Source organism: Pelecanus crispus, chromosome 3, assembly GCF_030463565.1.
Source record: "Pelecanus crispus isolate bPelCri1 chromosome 3, bPelCri1.pri, whole genome shotgun sequence".
NCBI classification, from domain to species: domain Eukaryota; kingdom Metazoa; phylum Chordata; class Aves; order Pelecaniformes; family Pelecanidae; genus Pelecanus; species Pelecanus crispus.
This window is the reverse complement of record NC_134645.1, coordinates 60,291,126-60,318,813: the sequence shown is the minus strand read 5'-3', so window position 1 is coordinate 60,318,813 and position 27,688 is coordinate 60,291,126. Positions and strand designations below refer to the sequence as shown.

At 39.0% G+C, this 27,688-nt stretch overlaps 1 protein-coding gene across 1 annotated transcript in view; it reads left to right on the top strand.

The window, feature by feature from the left end:
- The window catches only part of SYNE1 (spectrin repeat containing nuclear envelope protein 1), a 265,776-nt gene that overhangs the window by 178,249 nt on the left and 59,839 nt on the right, over positions 1–27,688 (top strand). Inside the window, exons 97-114 of the mRNA XM_075708574.1 lie at positions 2,481–2,612; positions 3,220–3,319; positions 3,927–3,951; positions 4,736–4,886; positions 5,722–5,856; positions 6,019–6,174; positions 7,976–8,185; positions 9,618–9,719; positions 11,462–11,581; positions 13,398–13,598; positions 14,279–14,452; positions 14,898–15,029; positions 17,848–18,044; positions 19,047–19,179; positions 19,582–19,764; positions 20,830–20,979; positions 21,881–22,057; positions 25,242–25,397. Coding sequence (XP_075564689.1) covers positions 2,481–2,612; positions 3,220–3,319; positions 3,927–3,951; positions 4,736–4,886; positions 5,722–5,856; positions 6,019–6,174; positions 7,976–8,185; positions 9,618–9,719; positions 11,462–11,581; positions 13,398–13,598; positions 14,279–14,452; positions 14,898–15,029; positions 17,848–18,044; positions 19,047–19,179; positions 19,582–19,764; positions 20,830–20,979; positions 21,881–22,057; positions 25,242–25,397 — 2,634 coding nt within the window. The remainder of the gene's footprint in view (positions 1–2,480; positions 2,613–3,219; positions 3,320–3,926; positions 3,952–4,735; positions 4,887–5,721; positions 5,857–6,018; positions 6,175–7,975; positions 8,186–9,617; positions 9,720–11,461; positions 11,582–13,397; positions 13,599–14,278; positions 14,453–14,897; positions 15,030–17,847; positions 18,045–19,046; positions 19,180–19,581; positions 19,765–20,829; positions 20,980–21,880; positions 22,058–25,241; positions 25,398–27,688) is intronic.

Genomic DNA, 27,688 nt, shown 5'->3' with positions numbered 1-27,688 from the left:
TATTTTCCCTAAAGCGATATTTCAGCGTGTCTTATTCCTGTGACACAAGGCTTTTTAGGAGTCAGTGTGAGATTCTGTGACTTCCTTGCATCAATTTCAGTTTTCCTTCTAATTTTAATTAATTAATGTCACTAATGCTATGGAAAAAGTGATTTGGAGACTAACTCCTTTATTCATACAATAAAGCACTGAAACTAATCAGAAACATGCTGGATCAGGAGAGTTCCAGTCTACATTGATTCCAAATGTAGCATTTTTCAAGCACTTTGAAAGATATACAAAACAGTGCCTTATTACTGTTATCTGCTAACTGTTGTGACTTAGGAGCAATAAAAATAAATAAAATCCTTATAAAACAAAGCAGTAGAATAGATTCTGCAGTAAAAAAAAACAGATAGTGTTTCTTTACTTTTTATTACAAAGTGTGTGTGTGGGAGGGATAACTTCAGTTCCACAAGACAAATATGCCTGATATAAGTTTGTACTATTTGGAACTCCTTTGAGAGATCGTTTTTATCACCATTTTCTTCAGGGATTTTCCAATTATTTCTGTGCTGGAGTGGGTAGTCCTCAGGAATGACAGCTTCAAGCATTTATTTCCCTGGCTATTTAAAGGAAATGTAATACAGTTCCTTCAGACAGAATTCAAATGAAAATGCAAGTGTGCTTTTCAAACTTATATTCTATGATTTGAGAATGATAAAATCTGTTTCACAAATAATTTTGATCTAAAAAGTATGCACAATAGCATATTTGCAAACCCTCACTGCATCCACAAATGCCACAATCCCTTTTGCACTCTTTGCTATTGCAGGAACTGTGGGACTGCTATTTATTTGTCTTAGTATAACTCCAAAATTGTAGTTTCTCAACCGTCTTCCCAGAGAAGAGGAGACTCAAAATCCAGCTGAAATCAGCCTGCCTAAATGCAACGAAGAAGTAGACACTAGTCTCTGAAGGAATTTACAAGTTGAACAGCTATTGTCCCTAGAGCACATAAAGTGAAGCAGATTTTTTTTCTTGTAATTTACAGAAAGATTGTCTTTTTTCTCATTTTTAATAGAAAAATTAAAATTCTAGACTGTTGTGGTTTAGCGCCAGCCAGCAACTAAGCACCAAGTAGCCGTTCGCTCACTCCCCCTACCCCGATGGGATGGGGGAGAGAATCGGAGGAGTAAGAGTGAGAAACACTCCTGGGTTGGGATAAGAACAGTTTAATAATTGAAACAAAATAAAATAAAACAATAACAATATAACAATAACAATAATAATAATAATAATAACAACAACAATAATATACAAAGCAAGTGATGCACAATGCAATTGCTCACCACCCGCCGACCGATACTCAGACAGTTCCCGAGCAGCGATCGCTGCTCCCCAGCCAACCCCCCCCAGTTTCTATACTGAGCATGACGTCATATGGTATGGAATAGCCCTTTGGGCAGTTTGGATCAACTATTCTGGCTGTGCCCCCTCCCAGTTTCTTGTGCACCTGGCAGAGCTGAAAAGTCCTTGACTAGCATAAGCAGTACTTAGCAACAACTAAAAACATCAGCGTGTTATCAACATGCTTCTCCTACTAAATCCAAAACACAGCACTATGCCTGCTACTAGGAAGAAAATTAACTCTATCCCAGCCAAAACCAGAACATAGACCCTCTTTATCCCTCATATATTTTCTTTGCCTAATCTGGTATCCTATAATGACATTGTTCACACACTAACCACATCAGCTTTTCTAGAAACTCGTTCCTACAAAGAAAAGTATCACAGTTTATCTGCAAACTGAATCCTTAGTGAAACAAAGCCATTTCATAGAGCAAGGGCCAATGGTTCTTTCCAGTTCCACATACCTGCTTGCTTGTTTTGCTCCTCTTACAGTTTATATCCTCTAACACTAATCAGTCCTTTCAATTTCAGTATACTCATCATCCCCCAAAACTGAAATCTTACACCTAACTTCTACTATTTAGTAAAACTCTGCTGTTTCAGTGCCTGATGCCAGGGTCAACGGGGGCAGAGGTCCACCCCAATTGTTAGTATAAGGAGCACCAGGTGAGGTGAGAGGGGTTTCCTCAGCCACCTTCGGCCCTGCCTGATTTGAGACAAAGGCTCTCTGGAAGGTGGAGCGTATTTTCATTTTGGAGAGCCTGCTCTAAAGTCTGAACTATTCGCTGCTCTCGCTGTATTTAGAAGAAGAGCGCAATCATGGGCAAAATATGAATCCTACAAAAATGAGGCATATAAACAAAATGGGAGAGCAATTAAGCCCCCACTTTAGCTCTTGAAGCTTTCTTGCTAGTAACCACTGACCAGTACAAGTCAGAAATCTAAAGTCATTGCTCACTTCAGAATTTATGTGAGCCTGCAGGTTGAGAGGTGGAAGGTGGCTTGTGGTTTTGTGTTGAGCTGGACCTGTCAGCTCTCTAGCTACATAAGAGAGTTTGTAAAATCTTTATTTCTTTCTCTTAAAGCAGGGATCATTACAAGAAAAGGAGGAGAGTGATCTGGACTTTGTTTCCTCACAAAGCCCCAGTGTCCAAGAATGGCTGGTACAAGCAAGAACCACTCGCTCACAGCAGCAGCAGAGCACCCTGCAGCAACAGAAAGTTGGTGTTTTGCATTTCTTTCACTCCCATCTTTAGATTGTGCTTAACGCTGTAGCTGAGCCATTCGTATTTCCACTGAAATCATCGTTTTTACACTGCTTCTTACTCAGTGCCTTTGTAATGAGGCATCTGGGCTCACTGTTTTATATCTGTAACAGCCAGGCAGACTAGACTTCCTGGGTGACCAGGGTCAACTCACTTAATCACTCTGTAATTCCATTGTCCATTAGTAAAATTAAATTGAATCAACCCTTAGAGTTACTGTAAGGAGATGATGGTATTTGTTCAAAACAGTAATCAACATTGTCTTTATAGAAGCAAAGATACACACGTTACAAGGTGTATCATGTTGAATGATACACAGATATCCTTGCCAGGTTAGGTTCCAGAAACTGCATTGCATTAGTCAATTAGTTCAACAATCCCATTTATATACCCAATATTTCTGTGTCCCTGGGTGGAGATCTTGTACTGCTTTTGGTGCTCAAGCAAGCCATATCAGAAATAGCTCAGCTATCTTTGCGTGACAGTTATGCAATGTAGACATATCCTTCCAAGGCAAAAACAATCTGAGGTTTGTTTTGGGTTTTATAACTTGCTATGCTAGGAGCTGGAACAAGAGCTAGAAGAGCAGAAGAATTTGCTTCGGTCAGTAGCATGCCGTGGAGAAGAAATCCTAACACAGCAAGGTGCTCCAGAAGGCCTATGTATAAGGTGTGCTTTCGTGTGTTCTTCTGAGAAGTAAATTTCTATGACTCTGTGCTTTGTCATCCTTATGTTTATACCCCTCTTGTGCATATAATCCACTAATTTTTGTTTTATCAGTTTTATACAGCACCTAGGATACTGGAGTCCTGGTTTATAATTGAGGAGTCCGATAATATAGTTACACAAACTGATTTGTGCTACTAGATCACCTTTAGCAATTAGAAATTCCTTTTATTCTTATTATCAAGCATCACACTAAAGTTACAAATAAATAGGATTCATTAGACAAGCAGTGGATCAGTTACTATAGCTTTATGGTCCAGCATTGGTGTGTGAATCATAGCTGATCTCTAAAACATTGTAGTCTGCCATTATAACCAGATCTTCACCGATTAAATACTCATTACTTGATTTTATTTTTCCTGTAGTTAGTGAATATTTTTCTTTTTGAAGCCTCGTGCATTTCGAATTTCATCTCTGGTCTATGTTTTCTTGCACACTTGCTCATTTTGGGGAAGTAGATATCTATAAAAGCCTCTGCTCTGGCTGGGAGAGACTTCTGCCGTAGCAAAGGCAGAAGAAAATAACTGCCTGCTGCTGATGCAGACCTTGAGGGATCAGGAGGGGCCGGGTCTTGGGAAGAGGAAACCATGGTGAACACTGTCAGCTTGAGAATCAAGGAGCAATCAACCCTTCAGTTGAAATACTTCATTGATGTATCTCAGCAGTAGTGAGCACATTTGTGGCTCCTCCAGCATGACAAAGTCTAGAGCATAAAGGTAGTTTACAAGGCAGCAGATCCAAGACATGCATAGGGAATGTAAGTGGTACTCAGTAAGTGCTTTTCCTTAGCATTTGTGTAATTCAATGTGGTTTTTTATTGTAATGCTAGAAAGTGCTTACCTCCTTTTTGAGGCTTCCTTCTGTCACAACATGTTATACTATAGTAACAAACAAAAAAATGAAACAGAAAGCGCTGAACTTCACTGTTTACCAAAGCTAAACTCATGTGCTTGTCCTGCATTAAGATGTCAGGGTATGTCTGGCATTTTGAGAGGGGAGGTGAGGAAGGAGTCAGATAAAATATTTTTTTTTTATTTCATGCTTTGAAGTGAAACTTGTTTAAAGGTTACATTTCAATGTAGTATATATTCAGTCTGTTTTGGGGGTTCCTACTTAGTGTGGGTACTAGCAAGTCTAAACAGTTTCTTAGAAAGTACATTTTATCCTATCAGTCAAGAACTTCTTGCAGTTACACACCAGCCGTTTTCTTACTATCTGAAAAAAAACCCAAGCAAAAAAGCTTTAAGAAGTAGCAATTTAAATGTAGACTTTCCTAACTGAAAGAGGAAATAAACACCTTATGCTGTTTTAACTTTTGTATTTGTTAAAACATTATGCATCTTGCCATTCAGTGAGAAGCCTGATAAGCTCTCTGAGGAATTAGTCTTGGAAGGAGAAAAGCCATCATCTGAAGAACAGAGGAAGATGAAATGGGAAAGCCTGAACCAGGAATTCAATACCAAGCAAAGGCTGCTCCAGAAGGCTTTGGAACAAGAACAGCTGGTAGCTATTTTTAATTTCTCTTTGCTTTTTCTCTATGAAAGCAGTTGTCACAACATGAGGTACAGTATGTGCATAGCAGATGCATTAAAGTAATGTAGTTAATGCAAAGAATATGGAACAATTTATTTTTGTGACATCTTTAAAAACTGTTAAATATTGGCACTAGCACTGTTCTTGTCCAGAGTGATTTGAATTGCACTACCATTCAAGTGAATAAACTACAAAGGAAGAAAGAGCTTAGGCAAAATTTTGATCTACTTATCTAACCCAGGATAATTCTGTAACAAATCGTCCCTCTGAAATTGACCAGTACTCTAGCAACAACTTAGAGGAAAAACTAATATTTTCAGTTTGAATTTATTAGTTACATTCAATTCTTGGTCTTAGTATGTGACAAAGAAGCAAGTGATTCATCCACAGAATTTTTACTGGAAGTAGCAGGGATTAATCAACTAAATTGGGAACAGTCCAAGATCTATATTAATGTACATCCTCCATTTTATTTTTAATAGACCCGGGCCCACTATTCTTTATATAATGCTACATTAAAATCAGCTTCCAAAGTTCCAAATATCTTGTATTCATTTCACAGTAATTAATTTTTTTTATTTGGTAAAAACAAGCCATTGCTAATTCTGGCCACAAGTATTTATTCTGCACTTCTAGTGAACCTCCTGTAGAGCAATCTTTTTTTCAAGATATTCATGACAGAACAGTCGTGGAAGGGCCATGAGCATTATTTGGTGATATCCTCAGTCAGCAGTAGAATCTGTATAGCTGAATTTTGTGCCCTATATGTGAGGCAGAAGCACTCTAATTAGTACTTCTCTCTCAGCAGTTTTATAGCAGACCAAACAGACTGGTATCTGGAATGCCTTTGTATAAGGAGGAAGGACAGGATGAAGATAAATCTTCAGTGTCACCAGTATTGGTTGAATTGAATCAGGCCTTTGAAGATGTGTCGTCTGAGGTAACATTTCAATTGTATTTACATCTATCTTCCAGCAGAGCCACATTTACAATGAAAACTCCTCTAGGTCCCACCTGGAAATCCATCCCTTTCCCAAATATTAGATGTTAGATAGAGTATCTTGTACTTCTGCTCGCGACTTCTCTGGTTCCTTTTGCCCAGGCTGGACAGCTGGAGGAGAGCCTGCATCTTGAACAGAAGCTGTATGATGGTGTTGCAGCCACCTCCTTGTGGCTAGATGGTGTGGAAGAACAGGTCTTTGTTGCTACAGCTCTGTTGCCAGAGGAAGAAACAGAAACATACCTCTGCAAGCAAGAGGTAAAGAATCCATGAATAGGACTTTCTTTAAATTGCCAATAAGGGTGCGTTTTATGTAGTGTTTAGAAAGAAATTATTAGAATCCTAGATAGTGACATGTCACTGTCATCATTCGATGTAATTGCAGTATTCTGCTACTGTTTAGAAGTAACTTTATTCATTGTGTAGAGAACTGTGGTGGGTTGACCCTGGCTGGATGACAGGTGCCCACCAAAGCTGCTCTATCACTCCCCCTCCTCAGCTGGACAGGGGAGAGAAAATATAATGAAAGGCTTGCGTGTCAAGATAAAGACAGGGAGATCACTCAGCAATTACTCTCATGGGCAACACAGACTCAACTTGGCAAAATTAGTTTAATTTTGTAACCAGTCAAAATCAAAGTAGGATAATGAGAAATAAAAACTAAATCTTAAAGGCCCCACCCTTCCCTTCTTCCTGGGCTCAACTTTACTCCAAAATTCTCTACCTCCTCCCCTCCAGCAGCACAGGAGGACAGGGAATGGGGATTGTGGTCAGTTCATCACACGTTGTCTCTGCTGCTCCTTCCTGCTCAAGGGGAGGACTCCTCACACTCTTCCCCTGCTCCAGCATGGGGTCCCTCCCACGGGAGACAGTCCTCCACGAACTTCTCCAATGTGAGTCATTCCCATGGGCTACAGTTCTTCAAGAACTGCTCCAGCATGAGTCCTTTCCACGGGTGCAGTCCTTCAGGAGCAGACTGCTCCAGCATGGGTCCCCCATGGGGTCACAAGTCCTGCCAGCAAACCTGCTCCAGCCTGGGCTCCTCTCTCCATGGGTCCACAGGTCCTGCCAGGAGCCTGCTCCAGCGCGGGCTTCCCATGGGGTCACAGCCTCCTTCAGGTGCATCCACCTTCTCTGGCATGGGTTCTCCACATGCTACAGGTGGATATCTGCTCCATCATGGACCTGCATGGGCTGCAGGGGGACAGCCTGCCTCACCATGGTCTTCACCCCAGGCTGCAGGGGAATCTCTGCTCCAGTACCTGGAGCATCTCCTCCCGCTCCTTCTTCACTGACCTTGGTGTCTGCAGAGTTGTTCCTCTCACATATTCTCACTCCTCTCTCCAGCTGAGTTGCGCAGTTTTTTTTCCCCCCTTCTTAAACATGCTATCCCAGAGGTGCTACCACTGTGGCTGATAGGCCCAGCCTTGGCCAGTGGTGGGTCTGTCTTGGAGCCAGCTGGCATTGGCTTTATTGGACATAGGGGAAGCTTCTAGCAGCTTTTCACAGAAGCCACCCCTGTAGACCTCCTGCTACCAAATCCTTGCCATGCAAACTCAATACAAAAATGTTGCAAAAAGCAGCACCTGACCTGAATTTTGCCTGGTCAGAAGAGAATTAAACATAGAGTCTTTCTTCTGTTTAGCTGCTTTGCTAAGTATTAGCAAACACCACAGTGTTGAAATTGAAATTAAGTGAAAAAGAGGGAGGAGTGGTCTGGGATATGGAAACAGTAAAACTCAACATGAAATGGAGAGGAGGAGAGGAGAGGGAGAGGGAGGGAAAAAGACTTTTCCAGCAGCTACATGGATTTCTGCTTCACAAAGCCCTTTATTCAGGCAGGTTTATTTTGTTTCAGCACTTGTTTTTCTCAGAGCAGTCTGGGTTTTTTTTTTTATTTTCAGAAGTACTGTAGCTGCATAACTTCATCTAGTGTGTGTATATTAACAATGTAAAAAAGTCACTGCATCACTGCAAAATTGGCAATGGTTATGGCAATATGTTTGCCAGCTTTCTAGAATGTCTAATTGTCACTTTGTTTTTTCTTCTACAAAATCAGTCTCTTGCCAAAGAAATCAAAGAGATAACAGAAGAAATGGATAAGAACAAGAATCTGTTTGCTCAGATATTTCCCGAGAATGGTGATAATAGGGATATTATAGAAGACACTTTGGATTGTCTCCTGAGAAGACTGACCTTGCTGGAGTCAGTAGTAAACCAGAGATGCCACCAGATGAAAGGAAGGCTTCAGCAAATATTGACTTTCAAGGTATGATGCCCAGCTGAAGGAATTAACAGGGGTACATGTCAAATGGGGATATAAAGGATGTGATTCTCAAAGCAATGAGAATTTTTGGTACCTAATCAAGAGGACAAGTTTTCACAGGTTTTTACTGAAAATCAGACTACTTCTTAGGCTATGAAAACTTGGCACCCAAATCATGATCCAAAATTTAAACTCTCTGCTAGAAGCATTCTGCAATTCATGCAATTACTGTAGAAGTGATCATTCACCCCACACTTTCTCAGCCTGCTGGCATTGCAATAAATGGAAGTTGTCAACTACTGTTCTCAAAGGAGAAAAAGCAACTTTAGAGTTCCACTCTACACATTTTATAATTTCATAAATGATAGAGTACACTGTTTTTATTAGCTGTGATAAAAAGAAAAGACATTGAGGTGCTGGAGCATGTCCAGAGAAGGGCAATGATGCTGGTGAAGGGTCTGGAGCACAGGCCTTATGAGGAGCGGCTGAGGGAACTGGGATTGTTTAGCCTGGAGAAGAGGAGGCTGAGGGGAGACCTTATCGCTCTCTACAACTACCTGAAAGGAGGTTGTAGTGAGGTGGGTGCTGGTCTCTTCTCCCAGGTAGTTAGCAATAGGACAAGAGGAAATGGGCTCAAGCTGCGCCAGGGGAGGTTTAGATTGGATATTAGGAGAGATTTCTGCACGGAAAGGGTAGTCAAGCATTGGAACAGGCTGCCCAGAGAGGTGGTGGAGTCACCATCCCAGGAAGCCTTCAAAAAACGGGTAGACGTGGCACTCTGGGACATGGTTTAGTCTAGTCTACCCTTGATTGGTTTAGTGTGGACTTGGTAGTGTTAGGTTAATGGTTGGACTGGATGATCTTAAAGGTCTTTTCCAACCTAAATGATTCTATGATTCTATGAATGCATAAAAAAAAAAATGTTATGTAATATGTATCTGTCTAGTCTGAGAAGGTACTCTAAAAGTTGTAATGTGTAGTTAGCCCTGTAATGTGTTGAAGCCTTGTTTACTTTTTTGTTATATTTGATCAAGTTTGTAATGAAAAAAGCTTGCCTTAAAAAGTAAAACGTAGCTTATTTATGAGCATGTGTGATTAAACAAACTACACAAGAATAATGTATTTTTGTTAAATGAAGCTAACTGACCCTTGCTAAATAATTATCTAATTGGAAGGCAAAAGCAGAAGTGTGTTCACAGGTTATGTTTTGAGTAGGAGTTGGTTTAGCTTTTTCCTCATATATATGCAGATACGGATTTTCAGCAATGTTGCGTGTTTTGCATTGGATAATTATGGGGCTTCCAATGTTAAATAGTTTTTATGCCTTAGTGCTGACATTGTAACATTGTAATGCTTTGAACTTTTTGGAACGTAAAATATTTTCAGTTGGTTTGTGCTGTGATGAGCTATAATTTGTTGTTGTTGTCTCCCGTAGAATGATCTGAAGCTTCTGTTTACATCTGTGGCTGATAACAAATATTTAGTTCTACAGAAACTAGCAGAGGCAGTTGAGAGACCGGAAACAGAGCAAATGCAGGTATTACCAAATGTCTATTACTTGGGCCAGGGGAAGGGAAGAGATAAAGTTTCTATTCAAGATATAACTGGATTCTAGGGAACAGTTGCTTTCTATGGGAGAATGTATGTGTTCACATAAAGTATGTGAAAATAAGTACTTCCAGCAGTGTACTACACATGTTTATAAATTTACAAAAAAAAACAAACACAGAGTGTCTTTCTTATCTCCCCAGGTGACATAGTTATGCACATATTGGGCACTATTTGAAAGAAAGAAAACTTCGATGAACCAAAAAAAGTCTAAAGTTTGGCTAAATTGTTCAGCTATTACACTTCATTAAAACCCAAAGGCACTTCCTTCTGCACTGGTTTATAGTAATATCTTGACTGTTATTCATTTTAATTTAAGGCAATAATTATTTTTTCTTTATCAGGAATTGCCTGTTGAATAATTAATAATATGACAAAATACTTCCTGTTTCCTTGTTCCTTTTTTGTCAACAAGAAAAGTGAATGAAGTATGTTAAGGGCTACTTTCTACAGATGTTTCATGCTACCCAAGAGCTACTGTTGTCTGGTTCCAGCAGGTGACTGGGAGGAAGAGACTTACCCTAAGACTTACCCTACTTCAGCTAAACAGAAATACTGGCCTTTATATATCTGATAATCAGATTTTGAAGGAATTTTAATTCATATATGAGTAAGAGAGCTAGCAGTCTCTGTCTTTCTTTCCTATGATATGAAAGACTGGTAAAAATTCAGCTCCTATATGATTAATTTAACTACCAAATACAAAAATGACATGGTAACAAAGACAACTGAATGATTTTTTTCTGAACATCTACCTTGGCTGATAAAACAGTCAAATTTAAAAACGTTGCTGTTTGTTCAAGATGTGATTGGGAAAGTAGAAACAAGACCCTCAATCAGCCAGGTAACTTAGCTGCATGAAGAGTAAGTTTAGTGACTGTATTATGCATACTTTGCACTACTGGGAGTCAGGAGTTCTACTCACATATATAGTTTAAGCATTTGAATATGCAGTTTCCAAGAAAGGGCCTTAACAAAGGACTTTAACTACAGGAAGCCTACTGTGTGCTTTTAACTTTATTATAGCTTGGATGCCTTAATTCACCAGAGACTCCTAGGCAGAAAGACCTTGTTTCTTGTAGCTTCCATTGAAAAAAGTCCAATTATTACCTGCATACACTTGCAAATACCAACCTGTGTGCTTTCAGTTGTCGTTTTCCAAGTACAAAAAGGGATGTACAAGTCCTTTTCCTTGACAGTAATTTTGGCCCTATCCCAGTCCAGTAAGGGAACTGTGCACAGCTCTTTGGTGTCGTGTGTCTTTTGCTGTGATGGTTGTTTGCTTGGTGCTCAGATATGACAGGAATGAGTGTTAATAAAAAGAATGCTTTAAAAGAAGGTGTTAGAACAACTAATAATCCTTTTGTGTCTGTACTGTATAATTAAAAGTGTGGAACTTCACAGCAAGGTTTTGTTTAAAATAGTGTATGATACTAAACCAGTTTGTTATTAAAGAAAATAATAGTGCCACATTGTATTTAACTTTAAGAAACAAGCTGGGCTCTCCCAACTTGGAATTAATATTTTTTTCTTTATAGTATACTTTAAAATTTCAGCAGACTGAAAGACTGATTAACACTTCAGGCAGAAAACAGAAAAGAGTATTACCGTACGGCAGCTACAGTACTGTTATTAAACCTTCAAACTAAATGATGTCATTTTCAAATACAGGTCATACTGCAGGCAGAAGAAGGTTTGAAGGAACTAGATACTGGAATTAATGAATTAAAGAAGCATGTAGACAAGCTACAAATTGACCAAGCTTCTGTGCAAGAGCTGTCTAAGATCCAGGTATGGTTCTTAAGTTCCATCCTAGACCTGTTTGGTGATATCAAAGTTGTTAGTATGGTCCTTTTTATTATTCATAAGGCAGTCTAGGAAAGTGCATTTGAAAGCATTTTAGTGCGTATAAAAGGTTATTTTCTCCCCGATTCACCTAGTTTTTCTACTTTTGCATTTTCAAATTTTCTAGCATCTCTATTATTAGTAGTGTTAATCATAAAAACACACAAAAATATGGTTTTTTTCAGCTCTTGTTGAGTCCCTGTTCAAATAGATAAAGTTAAGCTTGTAAACATAAATGTCTGCTGAAGGTTGAGCCCTGTTCTCACCAGTGTCTCATGATCTGGGGTTTAGTTTTCTCTCACATCCATCATTAAAAAAAGTAAAGGAGGGGGGTGAAGGGGGATAGATAGCTAAGTGTGACCTGAAAGTGGAGATGTTCTGCTTTTACTAGAACACCTCTTATGTTCCCGCATACTTTCAGTTAACTTGGTTTTGAACACACCTAAGTAGTAGGACTCTTTATCTTAAGGCTCTCTGAAGTAGATGCATGGGGGCAGTTGATCCAGAACTTTAATGAGGCTGTTGAAACTCCTTTGTGAGCAGTTTGGTGCTGAGGCAGGAGAATGCTTGAGGAAAGATCAAGGAGAAAGTTTACGACTGAATTTTACCCTTTATAATGACATAATAATAAATTGGAAGCAAAGAAAACAGCTGAAACTGGACCATAAACTTATTAAGCCAACAAAACAATGATGTCAATAAAAAAAGAGTGACAAAGAGTTTGTGCAAATGTGTTTTGCCTGGTTCTTTATCCTTTTGGTCTTAGAGCCTCCTGCTTTTTTATGCTGTCAGGTTATGCATAGATATGCCCTTCCCATTGATTTAAGTTTTTAGAAAAGGCTTCCCTTTGCTTTTTTGACAGTTGTGTTTCTCACAGTTGTCGCTTTAAATCTAGGAGAACCAGCTGCAGTCTGAGGGTGGGTACTTTGCTGTAGCACTGGATGGTCATAGAGATATTTTGGTTTATTAATTTCTGGGTGTCTTGTCTTGATCAAAAGCACAAGCTTACCCTCACAGTCAGATGTATGTTCTGCGAATACAATTCTCAAAACCAAAACAAGAATCTAATCCTGTTCAGGTGAAGAAAAGTACCTGTAGGTTGTTCTTACTTTTATGGTTGCGCTCTACAAGATTAGTAATAGCACATGGGAACTGATGAGATTCTTCTTTTTGGCTCGTTTTGTAATTTGGCAGTACAGGCATACTGTGAAATACTCACTGCACTTTTTCTGCACTTTACTGTTCTATATATAGAGTATATGGCTATTTTGGGCCTGGTTTGGTTTTTCCTATGGGTTGTATGTATCTTGCTTGCTACCAATAAGCTGCTGGGAGGGAGACCAATCTGGCTTTGAGATGCCTATAGTCTGTAGCCATGATGGAGTCCATCCAACCCCTAGCGCTATAAGAAGCAAAACATAAACAGCATCTGCTGTGTGCAGTAGCCACACAGTAGTCTGGATTTTGATGACTTAAGCCCAATCGCACTACTCCTTTGCTACTTAGCAGAATCCCAAGGGCTTGCTTTAACTTTGCTCCAGAATGCATGCACTTGAAAGACTTGCAGGTGTTGCTGATTTTTTCTCTCTTTAAAAGGTGAGTTGTTAATTTATCAATTAAGTCAGTATATCTGCACAGTCTTTTTGAGCTGGGAATAGATGTTATTCTGCTACACAGAGGAATACAGGGACAGTAGGGTTGCTTATAGGAAGACATGTAAGGTGTGCAATAAGAATCACCATTGCTACTCTTTGCCCCCGAGGATATGTATGATGAGCTTATGATGATCATTGGATCCAGACGGAGTGACCTGAATCAGAATCTGGCTCTTAAGAGGCAGTATGAACGGGCTTTGCAGGACCTGGCTGACCTGTTAGAAACAGGCCAAGAAAAGATGGCTGGTGACCAGAAAATTATTGTTGCTTCAAAGGAAGAGGTTCAGTCACTACTTGACAAACATAAGGTAAGAAACTGGGACATAGTTCAGGCCTAATCATGACTGTAAGCTTGTACACAGCAAATTGCTAACTTTCTGTTCCTAAAGGTTCAGGATCTATTCAGAATGGTGGGCCAGTACTAAATCAGGATGTGTTAAAACTTACTGTATTTTAAATTGGAATCAGTGAACTGTTCTGGCTGAATAACTTTCAAATGCTGTGTTGAAGGTGAACCCAGGTAGATCATATTTGCTTCCTCATTCTAATAACAAGTTCCTATTCTTGTCCTGTCATGCTACATAGCAATTTCATCCACCGCTCTGTTTTTTTCCAATGGAAATTTATGTTGGCTAATAGCACCCACAAAATATAACAAGACTTTCCCACATTTTTTTATTAGGCAGAATTTTTTTGATGGTGTATGTCTGATTTAAGCTATTTTTGTTTATTGAATGAGAGTTGGGATAGAATTTGTGTGGAAAGGATGACCTCTTTCTTTTTTAAAAAGGCCATTGTCTTTTTTTATATTGTGTGTTGGATTTTGTGAAATGTTGGTGGAGTGAAAAGTTTACTTAATTCTATGTCTACAGTTACTTGATTGTACTGCTGTTGTCTTAAAATGTTGTTTTAGTGGTAATGAATTAACAATTGCACTTTCTCTTTTCTGTTCTCTCTTTACCCTCCCCTTCACACCCAAATTTCTCAGGAATATTTTCAGGGGTTGGAGTCTCACATGATCCTGACGGAAACGCTCTTTAGAAAGATGAGTAGCTTTGCCCTCTTGAAGGAAACTCAGTCACATTCAGAGCTAATGACACAAGCTTCAGCTGTATTAAAGCTGGCTCATAAACGAGGTGTGGAGCTGGAATACATTCTAGAGGTGAGAATTTCTGTGGTCTTTTCTGTACTGATGTTGTGATCAACCACTAGGATATTTTTTAATGTTGATTTCCTGTGCTTGGACAGAATTGATGGACATCAGTCCCTTTTGTGATACACATAAGGCACTGATAGTCTACGTGTAATCTTTTCTATTCAACTGTTGTGACCTTCAGGTGACACAAGTTGTGTTCCTCTAAATTTAAAGGACCTGCTTAGCTTTAGCTGACAGGGAGAACACGACAGCTTTATCCATGTGTTCTAACTAAATGCTGAGCTTAACACAGAGGTGGTGTCTTATTATAGGTTCATTGGACGTTTGTACTGTTATTTCTGTGCATTCACAACAATGCAGCTATAGGATTTCAGATTGAGAAAGCAAGTAATAAAAATTCTAGATACCCAGATCAATATTCACCGTATACATGGATAATTTGTGCTTGCAGACCTGGATGCATCTGGATGAGGATTACCAGGAACTTACCAGACAGCTGGAGACTGTTGAAGGTAGCATCCCCACGGTTGGTTTGGTGGAAGAGACGGAGGACAGGCTTACAGACCGGATTACACTTTTTCAGGTTGGTGCTTTTTAGGCATTCTTTATGGAAAAGTTGGATGAAAGAGACCTCTGAAGGTCATCTAGTCCAGCCTCCCACTTGAAGCAGGGTGGTTGCCATGGGCTGGATCAGCCACAGCATTGGAAACCTCAAAAGATGGAGATCACACAGCTGAGCTGGGGACCAACTGCAGTGCACCTCCTACTGAAAGGGTTTTCTCTAATGCCCAGTCTAAACTTTCAACTTTCAGCTTGTCACCATTGTCCTTTTTATATTATGTAGCACTGCTGAGGAGCATTTACCTCTATAATCTTTTTAATAAGATTAGATTGGCCCTTAGTCTCCTGTTTGTCAATCTAAAAGAAGCACACCTCCCTCAGCCTCTTTTTAAAGGACATGTGCTCTAGGTCTCTAAACATCTTAATAGCTCTACAACAGAACCTGACTGCTTCCTTCTTCTTGAACTCAGTGGGAGGTGGGGGTAGGACAGAATCAGATGCACTGCATGTGGCCTCATCAGCACCATGTAGATGGGCATAATAAAATAACTTATGTTGGTTGTTCACAGTCCTAATGTAGGCCAGTGCTGTGGCTTGCCTTATTCACGATGTCTTGGTTATGGAAGATGCCAAGTTAAATACACTAACCATTCCCTTCCTAGCCTGTACTGAGAAACAGGGTTATTCTGCTCAAGGCACTTCTTGTTGAGCTTCCTAAAGTTTCTGCTGCCTCCAAACTCAAGTTTATCAAAGCATCTCTGGAGTAAGTCTGCCATTTTTTGTATCAAGCACTCTCCCTACGTTAATGTCATCCACAAATTTACTGAGGGAGTGCTCTCTATCATCATCCATGTCATTAATGAAGATGTTGAAGATGTTTGGAGTCAAATATCAACAATCCCTGGAGTACTCTGCCCATTAGTCTGCCAGCCAGACATCAAGCCTTTGATCACTACTGTTTGAGACTGGTAATGCAGCTAGTTTTCAACCCATGTAACAGTCCATTTATCCAGCCTGCATTCTCTCCGATTCCAGATGAGGGTCCTGTGGGAGATGGTGTCAAAGGCCATACTGACGTCAGTCTCATCCACAGAGACAGTAATTTTGTCATAAAAGGCTGTCAAGTTAGTGAATCCAAGCTGAATATTCCTGATTACCTTTTGGTCCTTTTTGTCCTTGAAAATGGGTTCCAAGGGGATGTGCTCCATGATCTTACCAGAGAGTAAGGTGAGGCTGAACAACCTGTGGTTCCCCAAGTTGCCTTCCTCCTTCTCAAATACAGCAAGAACTAGTAGTTTAAATACAGGTTTTCTACCACATCCTGTTTTTTCCATGTGTTCTCAAAATGAGAATTTTGGTCTAGTGTTTTGTCTTTGTCTCGTTATACACCAGACACTTTGGTTGGGTGTTTTTTTTGTTTTCTTGTTTTGTTTTACAAAAATTTTTGTTTACAGAAAAATGCCAAATCATTCTTGCAAATTAACTTCTTGCCTACTCTGAATTTGTTATGTATCTTGTTCTTTTACTAGACGGCTTTCTGCTTTTGCAATGATGTAAGGAGAATATAAGCAATCTGTTGTGCGTGGGTTTTATTTTGGTTTTGCTTAATGCTAGGCATTGTTTGTGTTGGTCCTGACCCTAAATTAGTTTTCCTCTTTTGTTTCTCTTGTCAGTTACATAAATCAGGTTATTCAAATCCAGATTCTCAGACTCTGCTATGGGATAATTTTTAATACCTTTTTTCCTCTCCCTGTGAGCACATTTAGGTTAAAAATCCATCATAATTAATTTATGGCTATCTTGGAATTTTTGGTGCTACTCTCTAGGAGTTATATATTTATTTGTGTATTTATGTTATACATAAGTACACACACAGACATACATCCATAAATACAAAAATTCTGTTAAGTTATTAGAGCTCTATTTATGTGAAAGAGAAAATAAGAAGAGTGATAGAAAGTTTATGTACTCACCATGAAACTGGTGGTTTTGTACACTATCTTCAGATTACTTTCAGCATGAGTGAAAAATGGGAATGCATGTACATTTTGTGCTCAAGATTAGTCAAATATACAGATGTCTTAAAAGTCTATACTATTTGTGTAATGATAGTGGAATCTGGCAGGAGTATTTGCCCACATACACAAATCCTGTACCCGTCCACAAGTCACCATTTAAATGAAATCTGTCTCTGCTTCTGGTTGGATTCAGGATAAGAGTATTAACGGCCTTTCCTTTTTCAGTACCTTTTTTGCTTTCTTTTGCCATAACAATTGGCTTCTGTGTTCAGGGATTTGGAGGGGGATGGGAGGGGGTAATCTTCTCTTTTGTAGCCAGGATAGCAGGAGGGCAGATCAGTAAAAGACGAGTTGAGATGACCAGAGAGCTGAAGATAGGCATTGAAAGGGCTGAAGTATGGCCATGGTTAATAAGTTGATATTGGACACCTTTAACTTTCATTGCAGTAGAGTTTTCAGCAGATGGTAGATTAAGTTCTGACATTTTAATCAATTTCTCTCAGAAATGGTGTTGCCCCACAAAGATTCTTTTGAAGTTGTTCTTTTCAAGTGTAAAATATCTACACCTAGGGGCAGTTCATCATAAGCAGGTGTCAATAGACATATTGAAGTGAGGGGTTTTGTGACAGCATGTTCAGATTTTGAGCGGGTTACCTGCATGATGGTTCTCAGGGAGTTCTAGAGCTGGAGCAGAGGGAAAAAATGTGATGTGCTGTGGGGACATCGGATATCCTACAAATGGAATAAAAGAAAACTAACAGTTGAGAAAGTGTGCTGACAGAGACCTGCAGAGCTATCTAACAGTCTCCTCTGTCATTACAGCATCTGAGATCTAACCTGACTGAATACCAACCTAAATTATACCAAATGCTAGATGATGGGAAAAGGCTCCTTTTTTCTGTTAGCTGCTCGGATCTCGAAAGTCAACTGAACCAACTAGGAGAACGCTGGTTGAGTAACACCAGCAAGATTACCAAGGAGCTTCACAGACTGGAGACAATACTGAAGCACTGGACAAGGTAATGCTGATGTAATGGACAGTATGAACTTCTTCACCTGTGCTGTTCAGGTCAAAGTCATTCTGAACCCAGAACTATTAGATTCAACATTTAAAAGAAAGTACTTTGAGATGTATGTGATAGTTTGACTACTCTACAATGTCCAACTTCTGTTCCATACAAGTGCTATCATACTCTCTCATTTGCAATAAAACACGTACCAAATAACAGCTGGTGGGAGGAAGTCAGAATGTTATTTAGATGACTAAGTCAGAAGTCCATGTTAATACAAGTTGATGAGAAAGGGTGTGTGCTTTGCTAGATAGCATGTTCTGGTAGGGGCATTGCCGCTGCTGGGTTCTTGTGGGTCTGTGTCATTGCATATATGGAAGGGAGCTTTTAGCTGCCTTTGGTAATATTCATATGCTACTTTTGAAATGAATTCTCTAAGTGATAGACAAGCTTTGTCTATTATTCGTAATATCCCTGGCTTGTTGGCTCACTAGCCTTTCAGAAGAGATGCATAAAGGGATTGTATGTATAAAGGTTATGTGGAGACACTCTCATTCTGACATCTCATTATTTGCTTGGCATATGTAATGATAGGAAGATAGTTTCGGAAAAAAAAACATTAAATTTCTGCTCTGAGATACCTTGTGGTAAACCTTTTGGAAGATTGAGCCTTCTAATAGAAAGCAAAAATGTGTTTATGTGTGTGAGGTGGAGTGGGGTGCTGCTGCAGCTTGCTCAAACAGATTGATAAACTAGTTACTAGTCCTTCAACAAAACTTACTTTTTCCTAAGAGGCAAAAAGAAGGCGCTGTTAGGAATTGTGGGTGTAATGGCTAAAATAAGAGCTTCCTGATACTAAGCCTATCTTTAAAATTAAATCACATTTTTTCTGAAATTTAATAAAGGGAAGAAAATAGTTTTACTTTAAATCTGGCATACAGTATCTTCCTCTAACAGTTGGAGGCAAGAAGTGGCGATGACTGTTTTAGTTTTCTGTAAACATCTTTACAGATATCAGAGTGAATCAAGTGAACTGACACTTTGGTTACAATCTGCAAAGGAGCGTCTTGAGTTTTGGAGCCAGCAGTCTTTGACAGTTCCTCAGGAACTGGAAACAGTCCGAGACCACCTAAACTCCTTTTTGGTAAGTTATTCATGGACCTAGGACACCTTTTCTCTCCAGTTAAAATAAACAGTTGAGAAATAATATGGTTATACTTTTTTTCATCATTGAAGTAGTGAGTATGCAAAAAAAAAAAAAAAAAATCTGCTTCTGTAGGTCCTTCAAAAAACTGGTGTGTTTGCACATTCAGCACTCCTTTGCTATATGCAATCATTGTAAAGTTTGATGATTTTGAAAACAGAAAATGGTGTTGTGACTGAAAATAATGTTTGTTCTCACTTGATCTGAAGTGTAGCTGGTAAACACTAATAGAAAGTACATATTTTTAAAGGGAAGGAAGGATATTCTTAGCTTTCTGAGGTAAAGCTTTAAGTACAGTAAACAACTACTTGATTATTTCCACAAAAATGATTCTGCTTACAGGAGTTTTCAAAAGAAGTGGATGCTAAATCATCACAGAAATCTGCTGTCCTGAGTACTGGGAACCAGCTCCTCAGGCTAAAGAAGGTGGATACAGCAGCATTGCGTGCAGGATTGTCCCACATTGACAGTCAGTGGACAGAGCTGCTCACACAAATCCCAGCAGTACAAGAGAAATTACACCAGGTAAGGAAGGCCAAGTGATAAGCCTTTAATATTCCAGAAAATTGAGACCGTACGGTTGGCGCTGCCTTTGAGAGATAGTTGCTCCCTTCCTCAATTTACCTATGTGAGGCAAGATAGGAACAATGTTACTCCTGTTTTAACAGGGGAAAGCTTACACTCATGTCCAAATCCTGTTTACCTTCACTGTCTGACACCAATTGGTGTTAATGTCAAACTTTCACAGTTACATTCATTACACTTTACCCAAAGAACAGATGAGGGGTTTTTTCAACACGTTGGTATGCTTTTTGGAAAAAGGGAGTTCACATCCCTGTGCCCTGTCAGATGTGGATGGTGGTTTTGTTCAAATTGTATAGACTGGGTTCAAGTCTATGCAAGACAAAATAAATCTAAAAACATTGCGCAAGGTTCCTTCTAGTGTATGTAGGAGCAGGAGGGTTTTGGTTGTGTGGTTTTGGTTTTTTAATGCTATAATACTGAAGTTAAAGAATTATACTGGTCTAAAAGTTTGCTTAGTATTTAGTAGCTAGGAGGTTATCAGTCTAAGTGCTTGCTTCACTTTATAATTTGGAATGCTTTCAGAGTTAGTAATATTATTGTGATTTAGGGGGAGAGAGGAAGGGGAACAAAAATTACCTATGTCTATTATATTAAACAAAATAACATCATTCAGGTAGTTCTCTGAACCATCTTGTAATGCAAAATATATATGTCTGCCAAAAAATGTCATAGAACGCATTTCTGAGTAACTAAATGTAAGCAAGCACTACTGTATCAAATGTTGAAAGTGAGTCTTTTAAGAAAAAAAGGTACTGTTTAAGAAAAAACAGGTACTGTTCAAAATCAGCACATCTAGAAATCACCATCACAAGAAGAGTTGGATGCATGCAGTTATATATCTCCTACTAAAACTTTTTTTTTTTTTACAAACTTCAGTGATACGTTAGGGATGTAGAATAACATGGTAATAAGAGCAGGTAAAGGAAATGTACTATGGTAATGCAAAACAAGGAATTCTTATCAATTTTCTTCACAACATGCATTTTAAGTCTGTTATCTCTACAGCTCCAGATGGACAAAATTCCTTCTCGCCATGCTATCACTGAAGTTATGAGCTGGATTTCCCTGATGGAAAATGTCATTCAGCAGGATGAAGAGAATATAAAAAATGTAGTAGGACAGAAAGTCATTCAGGATTATGTCCAGAAGTACAAGGTAATGAGTGGAAATGTTATTAATTTCCCTTTTGAATTATCCCCATTAAATATGTATACATATGTGGAGTATAAGTGATTTAAGAAAAAAAAAAAAAGTGTGGAGTGGTTAGAATTGTACACAAGTTAGAACTGGGCAATATTTGATACTGTGGAAAAGTCTTTCACCCAAAACCAGAAAGCACTTTGCAAATTATGTGTGTTTGTTTTATGAACTCTCTGCATAATATCACCTTCTCTTCAAAATGTAGCCTGTTCTTGAATGGCAGGTGGCCAGTGGTTTACAGATCAAGATAATTTTGATCAGTATCTGAAGCAAAATGAAAGATACTATATCTTGAGGTAACTTTTGAGGAGTGCAGATATAAGACAATTTCACTTCTTTAACTAGATCATCAGTACTCTTGTAATAGATCTGCACACAGCGACGTTCTTCTCGATGTCAGATTTGTTTCACTAGTCTCCTGAAAAATCACTTTACTTCTTGGCTGTTATTCTTTATATGTAAGAATATTTTCCAACTTATCTGGTTTTGTATTAAAAATTTTGAGACTAAAGTAAGAAAATGAATGTATATCCAGTTTTTCTTAAATCTGATAATTGAGACCAATATCAATAATTTTACTGATTTGGGGGGGGGGGGGAGAGGGGAGCAGGGGGTGGTGTCTTGAGTGGGGGTAAGGGGGAAGGCAGATTCTTTATTCCAAAAGCAGTGTATTGCTGGTTTATTTCTCAATACTTAAGAAAAGGTAACAATGTTTTTAATTGCTGTTCAATTGCTAAAAAACCTTTTAGCTAAATTGTGGTGAAGTTATTTGTGAACATTTTTCCTCTCCTTTGCAGGAAAGTAAGAAATTATGGTACTTATGTTTTGGGTTTTTTATCCCCTTCTTTTCTACTAGGGTTTCAAGATAGATTTAAATTGCAAACAATTGACAGTAGACTTTGTGAACCAATCAGTGCTACAAATTAGCAGCCAGGATGTTGAAAGTAAACGTAGCGACAAAACTGATTTTGCAGAACAGCTTGGAGCAATGAACAGACGTTGGCAAATCCTGCAAGGCCTGATAACAGAAAAGGTAAAGAAAAAAACCTAGCTGCTCTGTAGTGAACTTTCAAAATACATAGAACTATAAGATAATAATGGTTGGAAGGCTCTGCAGGTCATCTGGTCCAACTTCCTGCTCAGAGCTAACTTTACAGTTAGATCAGACTGGACAGGGACTAGCTTAGCTGAGTTCTGAAACTCTCCAAGGACAGACTCCACAATTTCTCTGAGCAGCCTGTTCCTGTGCTTAACCAGTCCTGTGGAGGACAAGTTTTTGCCTTGTTCCCAATCAGAATTTCTCTTGCTGCAACTTGTGACTGTTCTCTCTCCTCCCTTTACCATTCATGTCCCAGAATAGTCTGCCTCCATCTTCCTCATAACTCCTCATAAGGAGTGGACAGCACAATGAGATGCTTCCTTTGCCTTCTTTTCACCAGCCTGAATGAATGTCCTGGTTTCAGCTGGGATAGAGTTAATTTTATTCCTAGTAGTGGGCATAGTGCTGTGTTTTGGATTTAGTATGAGAAGAATGTTGATAACACGCTGATGTTTTTAGTTGTTGCTGAGTACTGCTTATGCTAGTCAAGGACTTTTCAGCTTCCCATGCTTTGCCAGGTGCACAAGAAACTGGGAGGGGACACAGCCAGAATAGTTGATCCAAAGTGACCAAAGGGCTATTCCATACCATACGACGTCATGCTCAGTATATAAACTGCAGGGAGGGGGGGTGGCCGCAGAGCAGCGATCGCTGCTCAGGAACTGTCTGGGTATCGTTTGGTGAGTGGTGAGCAATCTCATTGTGCATCACTTGCTTTGTATATTATTATTATTATTATATTGTTATTATTATCATTACCATTTTACTTTATTTAAATTCTTAAACTGTTCTTATCTCAACCCAGGAGTTTTTCTCGCTCTTATTCCTCTGATTCTCTCCCTCATCCCATCGGGGTAGGGGGAGTGAGCGAGTGGCTGCATGGTGCTTAGTTGCTGGCTGGGGCTAAACCACAACAATGAAGCCAACCTCTCTTTGTATGTCATGTGCTCCAGCCCCCTAACGACCTTAGTGGCCACTCACCAGTTTGTCAATCTCTACCTTGCACTGGAGGACCCAAAATGGGTCACAAGTGTCAAGGAGAAGGAAAGAACCACTTCTCTTGACCTGCTGGGTGCACTCAAAATAATCTAACCCAGGATGCATTTGCCCTTCATCAGCACAAACATACACTGCTGATTTATTATGTTCAAGTTATCGCCCACCATAGCACCTAGGTACTTTTCTTCTATCCAGCCTGCTGCTAGTTTGTATTGTTGCATGAGGTTATTTTGTCCCAGGTGCAGGACTTTACGTTTGTCTTTGCTGAATTTCTTGAGGATTGATGAGCTTATTCCTCCATCTTGTTGAGGTTTCTCTGAATGGCAGCCCTGTTCTCCAGCATATCAACTACTTCTCCCAAATCAGTGTCACCTGTGAATCTGCTGAAAGCACAGTCCATCATGTCATTCAGTTTACTGGTGAAGGTATTAAACAATATCAACCCCAGGACTGACTCTGAAGATGCATCTTGTAAATGACTGCCAATGACTGCCAGGTAGACGTCGAAAGGTTCACCACTAACCTTTAAGCCTGATGACTCTGGCCAGTTCATTCATTTGTAGACCTCGCATCCAGCCCATGCCTTCTTAATTTCACTACAAGGGTACTATGGGATACCATATCAAAAGTCTTGCTAAAGCCAAGGTAAACAACGTCTACTACTCTCCCCTCATCCACAGGGTCAGTCATATCATCATAGCAGAGGCAATCAGTTAGGTCAGGCACAATTTGCCCTTGGTAAGACCATGCTTGTTCCTCCTCCTTGTTCTTTATGCATGTGGAAATGGCTTCTGGTAGGATTTGCGGTATAGCCTTTTTCCAATCACCAGCAACTTCCTCTAACCGTCATGACCTCTTAAAGGTCATAGACAGCAGCCTTTAAATGATATTGACACCCTCGGATACATCCTCTCTTGTTCTGTGGACTTTTATATGTCCAAATTACTTAAGTAGCTCCTAATTCTTTCCTTCTCTACCATGGCTAGTACCTCTGCATGCCAAAATTTGTTAATTGGCATGAAGACCTAGGAGGCACAAAAAGAGACCTAGTCAGTAACTTGGAGCCAAGAAGGCTTGGTGTACCTCATACTATTCTGTGGTTTCCCATTAGTTGCTGATGTACTTGTGAAGAGTAACAAGAAGGGCTTCTGTCCCTCACTAGTTAGTTCCAGCCAAGATTTTGCTTTCCTAATGTCACCGCTGCATGGCCAAGCCATGCTTCCAGGTCCATTCTTTGTTATAAATTTCTGTGGAACTGTCCTTTTTGTGACTTGAGGAAGTTGTCCTTGAAGATCAGCCAGCTTCCTGGACTCCTTTGTCCTTCAGTACAGCTTCCCATAGGATCATGCTTACCTGAACAAACCAAAGTCTGCTATTCTAAGGATCTTTAGTCTGCTACTTGCTTTCCTTACTTCACTCACAGCTGTCTCATTGTTACTGTAGGCACCGCTGCTATTCACCGTCACATCCTCAAGCAGTTCTAATTAAGATTACAGCTAATTAAGATGGCTCATTCTCTAGAGTGGAGTTTGTCTTAAGCAATGTGAATGCTTTTTATTATAGTGCTGCTGTTTTCAAATTCTGTTTTGGTTTTGGGGGTTTTTTGGGGTTTGTTTTTTTTTTTTTAAGTATAGAAGTGCTATCCCATTTGCCATTGAATAACACCCAGAACAATCAGAAAAATCTAAGTAACTTTAAAGCAGTCAATTGGTAAAGGAGGTAATATAAGTCTTCATCTACTTTACACAGTTACAAGCAAGGAATATAAAAGGTATGTTTGTATGCTTAGTTTTATTTGGGAAGTCCTAAGGTCCTTGACCTCTGAAAAGAATTCCACTTCATAAAAATGTTCTGCTAAAGTGTTAGCTTCTTTCAGTGTGTCATAATACTTTAATATGTTATCTCTATGTAGTTATTTCTGGGTAAAGCATTATTTTTATTATGAACTCTTTTACAAACAGCAGATATATTTCAATTTGAATGCATATGCTGTTTTTAAATTCTGACAGCATTGAATTCCGAGAAGGCACTGGTCAGCACTGGTCTTCACTGATTTATTTAATTGACCCAACAATAAAGGTAATTGTATGAGAAAGTATATACTCATATTTCTTTGCAGATCCAGCTGTTGGAAAGTCTGCAGGAATCCTGGACAGAATATGAAAATAACGTCCAGTGCCTAAAAACTTGGTTTGAAACCCAAGAGAAGAAGCTGAAACAGCAACAGAAAATTGGAGATCAGGCTTCAGTACAGAATGCTTTGAAAGACTGTCAGGTAACGTCCCCTTATAAATGACAACATTCTCTTTCCAACAGGTAGAAACAACACTTGATAAAGCCATGTGAAATCTTCGTATCAGTGATGTCAGTGACAGAACTCCTCTTTACTTCAGTGAGGGAGAGATTTCATTCCTAAAGTGAAAGCAATAGAAAGGAGGAAAGAACAATAATGTCCCAAAGATCTTTAAAAGCAACCAAAGTCATTATTCTTTTTGCGCTGTGTATTAAGGCATGGACATTTCCAAGCATGCCAGGCGTACTGAACTAGAAAGGCGTTCAAAGGAATAAGTTCCCATTCCTGTTTAGCCAGTCTTACGGAACTTGATGTCATGAACATCATGCTTGACTATTCAGAAACTTGTTTTTTCTACCTTATCACTACCTTTCGTCCACCATCCCCTTTTTACTGTTCTTTTTCCACTTGATACATTCCACCTGACTATTCAAAAAAAAAAAAATGCTAGAATCCAAGGAGGTTTTATGCTTTTATTCAAAATGTGTTGGGAATAAATTTTTTTCAAATGTTCAGCTATCCAGAGAAGGAAATAATGCTGGATTTCCCTTCAGAAGACTGAAGGAGAATCATGATTATGATGGGCAAAGACAGGATGAGGCAAAGCTCAGCTATACATAATGCATATAAGTTCAGAACCACCTCAGTTTTTCATGCAAAATTCATACACGGACTACACAGCGGTGAATAGTGTTGACTCTGAACATCTTGCTCAGAACAGCACATATTGAAGTAGTTAGAAGCTTGCTTCTGCAGCTGTCAGGTTAGAGTTCAAGCTTATAGGTATATAAGCAAAATAGATTTTTCTGAATTTACAAACAAGTCCTCTATATGGTATCAGGCATCAGATAATTTTTGCTCAAAAGTGTTGTGTTCTACCAGACACCAAATAATAAATTTCACACTGGATCAAATGTATAAATAAACTCTGTCAGGACAACTCCATGCTCAAAATCTTGGTGTTCTCATCCCCTTAAAAAGGACTAAGGAACCATGTTTATCTTGGTGTGGCTGTCCTTCCTGCATGGATTTAATGAATGGGATGAATATGATCTAGCTTTTAAGTCTTTCACAAACAGAACAGCTGGAAATGTATTCAAATTAAATGCATAAGAGAATTTAATCTATATTGACCAGTGTATTAAACCCATCTTTGTTTCTATAAAGGCAAATAATTGTTTAGGCCAGATATAAGTCAATTTTTTTTTTCCAAAGTTCTTGACCTAAGTTTTCAAACTGACTGCAGTGCTTAGTTTCAATTCAGGTATCTTTATGGTTTCAGCACAAAAAGTCCCTATGACTGAAGCAAGGGTAATTTAGCATATCCTGACATAATTGGCAGGCTGTGCTTGGCTGGAGTTCAAAGCTGAATCTGATTTATCACCTTTATGGTTCCTTTCGGTCAGGGAAGTTAGCAAATACACTTGGGGAGTCAGTTATGAATGTCAAGACTTTGATCAGCAGAGAAACAAATTGTTTAAGAAATAACTGTATCAGACACTCCCAGCTATCCGGTTCAACTAGTACAAAAGCTGCAATTTATTTATTAACCAGTGTTAGTTGCTGCCTAGTGTCATATTAATAAGTGAAGGCAACCATTTTTCCCCATCACAGATCAGCAACAGTACTGTGTCTTTAATTCAGTTATTAGTTTAAAAAGATGCATAAGAAACCCCTTTTCACAGAGAACCAGAAATATTTGCTATTTTTGGTGTTTGAAACTTTTGCCTGTTTTACATTCTGAATTTTGGAGCAACCCTGTACAAACTTAAATGTCTTTTTTAGTGTTCAAATCCACTTTTTGGAGAGTCAGATTTACTATGTGCAACTTAGAAGTGTTTGCTTTGGTGTCAGCTGGTTTAAAAAAAAAAAAAGAAAATTACTCCAAGGCTGTAGTCTGGAACGAGGTCATGGCTAGAACTTTGAAGAAATGTGAAATAATACAGATGACAAGTCTAAGAATAAACAGTACAGCAAAAATGCTCTCACCTATATCTATATAGACAAACGTGTGTTGTATGTGTACAGGGATAAATTCTGTTAATAGCAAGTGTTTGCAAGACTCTGCAGAATTTGGTTCCAAATACTCTCCCCACTATCTAAAATGTAAAGTCTGTTATGGCAATAGTTCACTTGTTGTTTTGATTCTTAGGGAGAGTAATTTATTGAAAGATATGGGTTTTCAGTTTGCCCAGAGTTTTGTTGTGTTGTTTTCTTTCCCTGATGATCCATCTCTCTCAGTAAGGAAAGGCTTGCAGAAAATTAAAATATAA